Source organism: Dreissena polymorpha, chromosome 5 (genome assembly GCF_020536995.1).
Source record: "Dreissena polymorpha isolate Duluth1 chromosome 5, UMN_Dpol_1.0, whole genome shotgun sequence".
In the NCBI taxonomy this organism is placed as follows: Eukaryota; Metazoa; Mollusca; class Bivalvia; order Myida; family Dreissenidae; genus Dreissena; species Dreissena polymorpha.
Window position 1 is genome coordinate 12,869,309 of NC_068359.1, and position 11,912 is coordinate 12,881,220.

An 11,912-nucleotide genomic window follows, 5' to 3' on the forward strand; every position below is an offset into this window, starting at 1 on the left:
CTCGAATGGCTTATTAATAGATGTGCAAAACACAAACCCAAACAAGGGAAAAACGTTCATTTAATGCGCTTAAGCATAATCGAGAAACCCGTGCATTTTTTTCACTCTAAAACAATACCGAACATTCTCTTCAAAATAACATTTACAATACCAATACGTTATAGCGTATAAATAAACAACTGGTGCTTTTTAACGATGATGGTATGTTTTTATGGTTAATCTTATGACGACCCCGAAGACGAACGTGAATGTAATTAATGAATAATTATGAATATAGTGTACACCTATATACTAAGCCTCGATCACATGTCGGTCGGTAGTTAGACACCATGCCCATTACACCACGGCGACCAATAGTGAAACGCTGCTGTTACGTCTCTTTTATAAAGGATTTTAATAATATTAAGATATATGTATGTTAAATGATCAAATAACCACACTATCATCGAATGTATAAGGCAACTTTTTATTTTTTTATTTTAATTGATAAAGTATTTTTAGATTGACAATATAAAATAAATTAGCTAAATAATGTTTACACTATAACATCTCGTGCACAGAATAAAAAGCAAAACTTACATCAATCCCACATTGTACCTTTAATTTAAAATGCAAACCTCGGCCGATATTATGCAACGCGATTATCGATCGTGCGACTGATCCGTTTGCGACGATAGCACTTCATCAGATTATGTTATAGTGCAAACAACACTTGTATACACTTTACACTTTCAACTGCCAGTACTAAACCATCAGATTCAAGGGTGAAACAATTAATGCAGTGCAACCTTTTCATTTCCTTGTATATGATCTTAAATTCACGACTTTCGTTTTCCACGGTTTATTATGATCATTTCGCAACAAAAGACACACAATTTGATAATATGCTAACCTGTATTGTGTTTGTAACGATGAATTAGGTTGATTGAACAATAGTTTATAGACATACGTGTGATATCTTTGTGACCTTTGATCTGTGCGTATGTAATCAAACGACTTACTCCTTTTCAGTTTGATATTTGATAAACGATAACGTGACATAAGTTGTGCTTTCAAATTGTTTATATTAGTACACGGAAGTAACTGGGTGCGCATGTGTACACACTCGAAACTGAACGGTCTTGGTTGTGTGATATCAGGTAATATATATTTTTTTCTGAATATATATAGATATTGTTATATGTAGATTTAGCATTTATAAATGTGTGAATGTACTTTACACTTTATGTAAAGTGTGTATGCTTTAAATCGTCATAATTTCAGCGTGTTTCTCTTTGTTATTTGTTTATCAAATATAGCAGATTACATGTTTTCCGAAAATGATGATCATGTAAATGGCTTTAAACGATTACACGAAACATCTATGAAAAATGATGTAATTAAATAATTTTTAATCGAGCATCGTCTAGTAGAAAACATTGCCCATTCGAACGAAGCAAACATTTTGCAATTACATGATCGTACATGCGATGTGTTATGATAAGTGTAGATAGAATCTTTTAAAAGAATTGACTCATTAAAATATAGATTTAACACACTATGATTTGCGCGGATGCAAAATGAGAAGTATCGATAATCCAATGCAATTACATGTATGGGAAAACTCGAAACAGGGATATAGCTACATCGGACCAAAATATTTAAGGACATATCACTTTCTGAAATGGTCAGAAGTGGGTGGGGTAATGTTAACGAATATTTCCTTATATTTTATATTAAGTTTGAAACAATATGCACAATAAAAATAGCATATACTTCAGTGAAACATGAACCAGTTGTAATGAAATCTTTCAAAAAGAGTAAATAATCATATATTTTTCCCTTAAAAACCACTTTCTTCCTGGGCGACCAAAGTCCTTATTTTCTAATTTTCTTCATAAATCCACTGTTACCAGCTGGAACATACACCACTGTAGAACAAAGTGTTAGAGTATTATTAAATATAACACACTAGAAACATTGAAAAAAGCATCCTTTTTTGTAAGAAAAAATGTCAACAACTGTGTCCTTAAGCACGCATTACACAATGATCAAACAACTTATGAATAACCAACATGAACAGACTCAGGCTATTTTTTACAGGATATTGTATGCTTTAATATATAAACGGGTTTTTTAACACAAGTGTTTTAAGTTTACATTTATTTTTTGTTAGCATTTACTGGCGATAATTAAAAAAATGTCAGCTCTAGATTATAGTGTATACACATGTCTTTCAAATGATCACATAGCGATCCAAAATATGTATAATATTATACGAGCGGCTCGATCAAAATGTGAACGCATGCAAGTGCAAATGAATAAATGTATATATTTTTGCCCCAATCACTTACTGTTAAAGGGGCCGTCCAACAGATTTGGGCATGTATTGAAGCTTGTCGTTAAATGCTTTAAATGCTTTATATTCATAAATTTAAACATTTGAACTATAAATCTCCAGTAAAAAAACAAGATTACAATTTAGAAAAAGGAACGAAAAAGTAACGTTCAACAGGGCTCGAACCACTGACCCCTGGATTCCTGGAGTCCTAGATTAAAAAGCCTCCCGCCTAGACCACTCGACCATCCACGCTCATATTCAGAGCAGATGTATTATATAAGCAATCCTAGTAGTTTCCAAAAAATATCGAATCGCGTCGATACGACGTTTTATCTGTTGGACGGCCCCTTTAACAGGGCGTCCACATTCACTCGCACGCTTACTTTTATCAGGTTGTTATACACTAACTTGATAAATCATAACAGCGGTGTACCAATCTTTTGTTGACTCGCTCACAATCTCACGTTCTACACATTTAATCAATTATTCTATCAAACAAGAATTCACGCGTTCAGTCACTATCTGGTACATTGATGCATAACTTTTTCGAGCTCTGGTTTGCTAACTTTGTCATCTCTCCAGTGATAAATCGTACCGACCAAATTTTTACTTAAAAAACCCTTCACTATTTCATGTAGCCGTCCAAGGTAGGATTATAAATTCAATTACAAGTTTCCAGTTAAAAATTCTGAATATGGCTTGTATGGAAATTCGGCATATGGACCTACTTTTGGCAACAACCACGATCTCCACACCTTCAACGGCACAGTCAACAGCTCTGGGGGTTATTTCCCATTAAATGGCCATATATCCGTCGGAAACGCATTTAACAATCAAGGGGTATCTGCCGACCATATACACAATGGAAACATGCAAGCAACCGAGATGGAGGTATACGGCTTAACAGGTATGAGAAGATACATTAAATCAAAGTACTCAAAGTTCTGGTGGGGCGATTTTGCTCAAATTTTGTGGTCGTAAAAACACTATACACCGTGATGCCAACCAATCACCTTTGTTGAATAATACAGATGGAATTAAGGAAGGGTGACAGTCTGTCAACATAATATGTGATTAAAATATTGGGGTTAAAAGTAAATGATACTTTTTAAAACAAGTCATTGTCGCACGTGCCAAATCATAACTGCGAAACGTTTTTAAATACTATTTTGATTATTATCATTTGAACTGGTGACTTAGGTTTTTATTCTGACTTAGTGTTACATGTATCTGAGATTTGTAAAGACAAACGTTGTCATAAGGTTTCTATACATCATGTAGATTAAATTATTATTCATATATATATATTCAATTCATTTATTTGCTGGATTTTAAGTCACCCCGACACAGTGTAGGTCATATAGCTACTTGATGGAAACACAAAATAAATGTTGATAATGTTCTACTGTTAGGACGGACATATACGAGATTGTTATGATTATTTGGAAAACATTAACGCAAATGTATTAGCTGCTGTGAAAGTACAACCACAGTATGTATTTCGTGTGTAAGGAAAAAGTTCAAAACTGGCATGAAAAGTACGGGCGAATTGTCATATACAAACTTTGTAGCGCAGAGAACATTGAGATGTTTACTTTGACAGTAAAACTGTAACGCGTGGTATTTAAAATTTGTCTCACATATCGCACAAGTGTAGATAGTCAGTATTTCGTCGCTGTATACACCTTCCATGAGGACTGCGTGTTACTCGGGTGCTAATGCCACAGTGAAAAGACGTTGCCATGGATGGAACGCGATCGTCGGAGCTATTTTTTTGCGAATGCAGAATCTGGATGCATAGTGGTTAAATGCAGTAACGGACTACATTCTTCGGTATACGTATATTATGTTACATATGGGGCGTATTGCAGAAGGCAATCGCCCCAAAAATTGCTTCGAACGGTTTCATAATCGTTCAATCTAGATTAAGCAACACATCCATTTAATTAAAAAGAATTAGTTGAGTTACTAATAACATGGGTCTCGTGTATTTGCAAAATGTAAAGTGGACACCAATTCTGCGTTCGAGTTTAAAATCAGAAAATAATTGTTTTCCGAACGTCTAACGTCTATCAACACGAAATGTCTGTGTGCGTGCGTATGTGGGAATGTATCGTATTTGCATATTATAGTATATATCATATTCAATTTTGAATTATATTGCTTATTATATATCAAAGGTTTTACTTTTTATGAATTACTTAATGCATGACCGAGAACGTCCGGTTTTAGCATAACGTATGAAAGGGACTTATTCATGAACACTTTTTATTCCTAGAAATGATTGGATGCGCTATTTTGAAATATACCAGTTTATTTATTTCATGTAAAACAAATGACACGTTTAAGCAAACCAGGCTATATGTAAAACAAAATAATCCCTAAAGAAGCATGTGAAAGCATCTTTATGCTCACCTACATCACATGTCCTTTAATTAATTGTACGAAGTCTTTTGTTGGGATGATGAGGTGGCTTCTTTAACAATATCTGAATAAAACATTAAAGGGGTCATGATCTGTCATACATGTTATGTTCCTGCAAAAAAATAAATCCTTTGTATGTCAAAGAGGGTTAAGCTTAAAGACAAGAGTTAAACACCATCAATTCGTTCCTTCACCTTTACCCCATTTTCAGTTGCTTAATTTACCTTCTAAATTCTACCACAATATATCGCCCTTGTTATGTATTATACCAAGAGGTTTTTGTACATGTACAATCAACCTTTACGATGTTTTAAAGCCCTGTTAATTTCACTTCCATTCTTCTTTTGGTTTTCTGTATGTGTATTGTTCTATATTTGTTCAGTAGAGCTTAATATCCAGTCGGTAGCAATTTGAAAGCAATTTAAAACATGACTGAAGTTTACAATTTTTACATATATTTGTAAATGTAATTCTTTAAACACATCAAAGCTAAGGTTTCATTTTGTTACCGTATTGCTGGAGAAAATAAATCATACTTGGTAAATTAATTTGATTGTACAACTTCTTGCCGAGCACTAACATGATAGTGAAATTATATCGGGCTCGAGTAAGTAATTGAACCAATTTGAATCACGGCATACGGGGTAACTATTGATATTAAGACACTATATAGCTGAACTAACCGTTACAGCAACGCAACATGAAACGTCAGGATTAGCATTTGATACTCTAATATCGGGAAAGTTGATCCGGGGTGAATGAAGATGTAATAAGCTTGAAATGATGTATTCCCATAATATAGGAAAAAAACATTGCTTCGCAAGGGATCCCTGATGAAAGCTTCTAAGCGTTTCGGTCCTATTGATTATCGATTCACATTGACTGCTCAGGACCATGTATGACACAATATGGTTCACTAGGGTCCAAACGGGAAAGTCTTACTTCGGCATCAAAGTAAGACTTAAGCTGCGATACACCAGAGTAGAGCACGAGGTCCTCCATTTATTACAATGACAAAGCTTTCGATAAATTACTTAGACCATCCAGGACTCAGTGCGATAAGCCAGCGATCCAACACATCTGACTCCGAACCCTGTTCGGGATTGACGACACAGTTCGGGACTCTCGCGTGTAGCTTTAAATTAAACACGGTATAACAAAGGACCAACACAATGATTGCAACTATTCGGAATGTATTAATCTTTTCAGGAGTTTTTTTTTAAATGTTGTCGAACACTTTCGGTACATTGTTCAGATCATAAAAGCCTTGATATGATTAACCAACGACCCAACACGGGTCAGACCCAGAAACTTGTTCGGCATTATCGACACAGTCGGGGACGAAACTGTGACTGCAGCTTTTCAATAAACATATTAGTTATGATTCGATTCAACAAACGAGATCACAATGAAAATAAAAACAGAAACAAATCGTGTTTGCTTTTGATGAAGACACTATAAAGATTTAAGGGAATGTCTGACTTTCGAAATCGAGAATTCCAAAAGTGTATAAGCTAATTATTAAACGTCTTGTTATTATCTACCACCTTTTACAATTAACCGAGAAATGATTGATGTTAACTGTTTCAATCGATGTTATTTACTGTTACCTGCACATAATTTAATCTCAGAGAGATATACACGATACGACAATTTCAAATTTAATGCGGCTGTGTATAAAAGGATCAAACTATGCTTTAACATTAACTTTTAGTTAATATGCAGTTTGAGGCATAAATATGTATTTACTACACCAATGCAGGAAATAACTAATTTATAAATAAAAAAACAAAGTGCCTCTATTTCAGTACACCCCTTATGTAGTGAAGGCGCGTTCTGGATCACCATTGAATTTCCGATTCTGTGACACACGTGGTTTGGAGGTCCCACAAGGTCTTGACAATTTGGAGTGCAATTACATGCTAAATGGGAACATTTCTGACTTTTACGAGGTATTTTCTAAAATATGTGCACACATAATGTGTGTTTTAAATTAATTTGTAAGGTACAACTATGATAAATATCAGTACTCGATTTTATCATTTAATGACCGCCATTAATTATTTCTTTACATGTATATATTGACGTATACGAACTCCAGTGACTACATCCAGCTTCAATGTGGTGTTTTTCCCAGGAGGGCGAAGGGGCATGGCGCAGTATATTACAAGAAATATCTTTAAAAAAGATATACGGCGTTGATAGTTCAATGAATGAGATCAAGAAAGCGAATGTCTTTTTCTGTGCAGTTCTTTGCTGCATCACACGCAGTACGGGATGTTACGCGGAGTTTTCGCGGCTTATTTTACATTATTACATATTGCTGGTCATAAACCTATAGATACAAAACAGAAAACCAAAAGAAGAATGGAAGTGAAATTAAAACATATTAGTCAACCGGCCACACGCGAAGTATCCGTATTTATCGGCGCGTTCTTCGAACAAACCTGTTTTAGTGGTTTGTCGGGTATTGCTATTTGATTCGATTATTAACAGTATCGAGAATCATCACGCTCATGCTTAATACATCAGTCAATAGGGTGGAATAATTATTGTTAAATTAATCAAAACTAATATTTATCATTGTATTGTTGAAAACACATTAAGAATCTATTATTGACATATCATAATTATATTGCTGAATATCTTTATTTAACATTTTTCTGGTCTAAAGAAAATTCCAGGTCACCTAGTTTACGGATAGCGTCTTTATTATATAACGATTATTTTACTGGCCGCGAACTCCGGTGATGACCTGTATATAAACTCTGGCATTCACACACCGCGAATTGACCCGATACCTCGCGGGTTGAAATGCAATGCATTTAAGTGAGGCCTCGCTTCCACTGCTCTTTATACTTTTACATGTTAACATGTTGACAGGAATATGGAAGTAAGTACTAAATACGAGAACATAGCCTTTAAGTATAAACGCTTTTGCCCTGGCAATGCTCTGAAAATAAAAGGTGCACGTACAAACTTTATTGATGTCAGAATTGAGTGTAAAACTGTTCTATCTATTAAGCCTTTTCATTAGAGATAAAATTGTTTCATGCAGTTAAACAGTGTTACAAAGACGCGGATATGTTTCCAATGTTCAGGTGGTATAATTAAAGCAGCGAATGGAATAAATGAAGTGTATTCATTCGTACCTAGCCGCGGGAAATTTTATTTGAATTTTATTGGACACTTACAAAGGTCAGGTAAAGTGAAAAGCTGGCTTAATACAGCTATGCCGAAAAAATAAGGCATTCATCGCACAGTTAAGGCAAAAGAGGGCAAAACGTTCCAAACCCTGGTTTTGGGAGAAATAATTAATTGTCTCAGTTGCAGTTGTGGGAAAACATAAAAATATGAACAAGCACACTTAAGTATATTCAATGTTTTTAACTTACTTCAATTAATATAAATATATTAACATTGCGATTTCTTCGATTTAAGTTCTATTCTGTTTCAGTAAACTGTAAATGATGACAAACATTGATTAAGCATATATGCATATGAATCTGATTATACACCGATCCACTAGCATATAAATGAAACCATGTTTGTCTTGTCCCATTTTCTAACGATAATTTTGTGATATTATTGAACTTAGCGAGTAAACATAACGCCGATTTGCAAACACTCGTTTCCGCGACATACATCCACGGTGTAAATTATTGATAAATATGTAGTTTGTATCTAAAACGTTTTATGTATCTTTCATTTTCACAGGCATGGCATTAATCCCTTTTAACCGTATAATGTCCATCGTAATTCGTGTTTTATTTGTTAGTTTTTCGACAGTCACAATTTCTTTTCTTTATATTCCAACATCTTGTTACGATGATGTAAGCGACAGGTGCGCATAGCAACGCAAAATTGTATTTCGCCGAATTAAGTCGCGATTCACATTTTATTGTGTTCAATTAGTATACGGTACAATAATTATTACAATAATTACTCATATAAAAGACCATAAAAATAACCATACAGCATGTTTTATTTGAAATTAAATAAACTGCCGAAATATAGGTTTCAATATTCTTGTGTTATGCACGAAACGCACATTTTCCACGAGGATTACAATCGGTTTTTATCATAAGTCTCCAAAGTAACTACCGACGATTTTATCACGCACCGATATGTGTGCTTGGTACTGGAATCGGGGTTATTCACTTATTTACAACCGCGCGCATCTTCGTTGCCTTGGGGCCATACTAATTCTATTTGGCTAAGAAGTTTGGTCAAGAGGCAATAAAGATGTTATCAATGAGGACGCGTTGCGGCTTATACAGATGTTATCAATAAGGACGCGTGGCGGCTTTTTATTTGGAAATGACAAAGTGGCGCCTCAGAACGGCGGCGTGGCGCAGTGCCACGCAAAAAGGGCCTGGGAAAAACACATTATGGTAAAATCTATTACAGATTTATCTTCTACATGTTACATTGCCATATTAGAACTTCTGAATCAGTAGCTGCATAAAGCTTAAGGTAAACATATATATATATATATAGCAGTGTAAGTATACTCGACAGTTTAACCCTGCCACGCCCATCTGTCCCGAGAATCCCGGTTTCGTACACCAACCAAAGGTGAAGGATAAGATTCACTGCGTTCTGTTTGTGATCGACGCTGGAACTGTCGGCGACATTCCACCGAAGTTGGTCGAAAAGATGAACAGCTTTCAGCGGATCGCGAATCGCAAAGGTTACCAGTTTTTGCTCCCTTTGCAGGTGTAGTGGGCCTGTTTTAACTGTTATGTATCTTATTTTTTTTTGTAAAACTAAACAATGTGTTCTAAGTTACTTTATGCCATTGAATATTCATAGTTTTATCAATTAATCACATGCATTAATTTAAAGGTATCCCAAGAGCGGTTCTGCTCACAAAAGTCGACCTGGCTTGCAAGGATGTTGCAAGTAACGTCATAAATGTGTTTAACAGTAAGAAAATTGAGGACGCTGTGGACAAGGTATCCGGCCTTCTCGGGTTACCTAGAAACAACATACTTCCGGTGAAGAACTACGAGAATGAGATGCAGCTGGATGACAACATCAGCATTTTGGCTTTTCTTGCGCTGCGGCAGCTACTGCACTTTGCAGAGGATTACATTGGAAATCTGCAGGAAAGGATGAACGGGCGGAATGTCTCCACCGAGAAGCCGCACAAACTCGAGAAACACAGCGACAAAGAATGATTATTATGTTCTGTTACGCAGATAAATGCTTATTTATAACAATTGACAAACAACGTGGTTTTCAAAACGAACACAACTGTTAATGTTTTATAACAATTCGTTGAAATACCTTTTAAATAAGGTACAAAAAACTTGCAATAATATAGAGTGGTGTTGTATCAAAAGAAGCAATTCAAACATTTTTGCATAAAAATATGTTATTCATACATATTTGATTTATTGATCAGACTTAACAGTTCAACAAATTTTACTATGCTTGAAAAGCTTATTTTTGTGTGTGGTTTTCTTTAATATAAATTGCTAATGTTCAATTCCAAATATCTAAGTTTGTGCATGTCATCTTTGATATCTACCCAAATATTTAGTTAACACCGTTACATCGAAACATTGTAATATATGAGTCGTGTTTTATATTAAGTTAAACTATATATCAGGACAGGCTTTGTATCTAATTACATCACTACACGATGTACTCAAGAGTGTATGACTACGTTGAAGAAAAATGTAATAGTTTAATAGTCAATGTGATACTACAAACGATGGTTGTTGCTGAAAACAATAAAGCTTTACTTGACATTTAAGTCCAGTTTTATTAATACTTTTTTTCAAAACGTTACGAATTGTTTAAACATTTTAAATGTATTAAACAATTGAGTATTGCTATTTGTAATGTTTTAATAACATGTTTCTGTATTTGCATTGGTGTCACGTGAGTCTGGATGCATTACAAATGGATGAACAGGGCCGATTGTTGGTAAGAAGGTTGCCGCACACAGTGGCTCTAGATAAAATATCACCGTAAAAAAAGTATTGACTTCAGTTCAAACCAAGTTATTTTATTGGAGGTCGAACCAAGGATCTTCCCGGTTGCTAGGGGATCCCCATATCTACTACGCCACTGCATCGTTTCACTTTTATAGAGCTGAACAAAAATCTGTATGCTTAAAAAAATGTTTTGGTAAAGAAAACACCGCGTGACTTAGCACATTTTTTTCCTTCGCGTAATGTCGCATCATCCGTTAGAAATGTTGTAAGAATATCAACCGTCAATGGTTTTCACACATAAATTTAGAAAATATCAATCGAAAATGTTCATGGTCATTGTTCAAATAATTCACGTTAAATTATGACTATATAGAGAATGCTATGTTAGTGTGATTGTATACTTAAATTTATCCCACAAGTGAAGAAAGGTTTACAGGCGAGGCTTGCCGAGCCTTGTAAGCCTTTCTGAGCCAATTACACTAACATAGTATTCTATTTATCCTACAATATTGTTTTATTTAATTTATTCCTAAAAACAAAGCAAAAACACATTAAATTAACTGAATCTTACATTGCGTAGTAATATTTATTGTGATCTTTCCTGTTTACGGAAATCGAAATAGTCCTTAAGAATTCCACGCAAAAGAAAAGTAACGAGACAAAATATCGCTATACGCCTCGATTCAAATTTAATCAGCGTTCCAAATGTAACACACTCAAGTAGAACACAGACGGTTGTGTTCAAACTACAATTCTTGTTTCACCACTGTAAAACAACAAAAAACAAACATGGCTCCCGCCATTTTGAAATTTACAAAATGTGTAGACACATACCGTGGCTACGTGAAGCATGATTCAGCATTTATTCCCGCCGATATTGTTAATTTTAGTCTTTAAACAACTCTTCTTTTTACACACGTTATACTTACTTACATAAAAGTATTGTTATACTCACCGAAGTTGTATAATAACCACGTCCATGTTTATTTTCGTAATTTTTAATTTGCTTCCATGACGAGTTAAAATACTAGACAAATTTCTTCATCGCCATTCATCTTTTCCATTGTAAAGCACTGGATGTAAGCAGGCAATTCTTTGTAGATAGACATTCTTTGATCGACTGACAAAGGAACGACTAAACCATCAAAGAAATTACAAATTTAATTCGACATTGATTTCCTTCGAAAAGTTAAAGAACATTTCACTGACACTTTTCTCCT

At 34.7% G+C, this 11,912-nt stretch overlaps 1 protein-coding gene across 1 annotated transcript; it reads left to right on the forward strand.

The window, feature by feature from the left end:
- The first annotated feature begins 832 nt into the window (after positions 1-832).
- Positions 833-10,508, forward strand: LOC127882386 (interferon-induced protein 44-like). Its single transcript, XM_052430986.1, has 4 exons — positions 833-1,139; positions 6,553-6,696; positions 9,266-9,437; positions 9,593-10,508. Exons 2-4 carry the CDS (start codon positions 6,664-6,666, stop codon positions 9,925-9,927), a joined length of 540 nt encoding a protein of 179 aa, XP_052286946.1. The 5' UTR covers positions 833-1,139; positions 6,553-6,663; the 3' UTR covers positions 9,928-10,508.
- Positions 10,509-11,912: the final 1,404 nt, after the last annotated feature.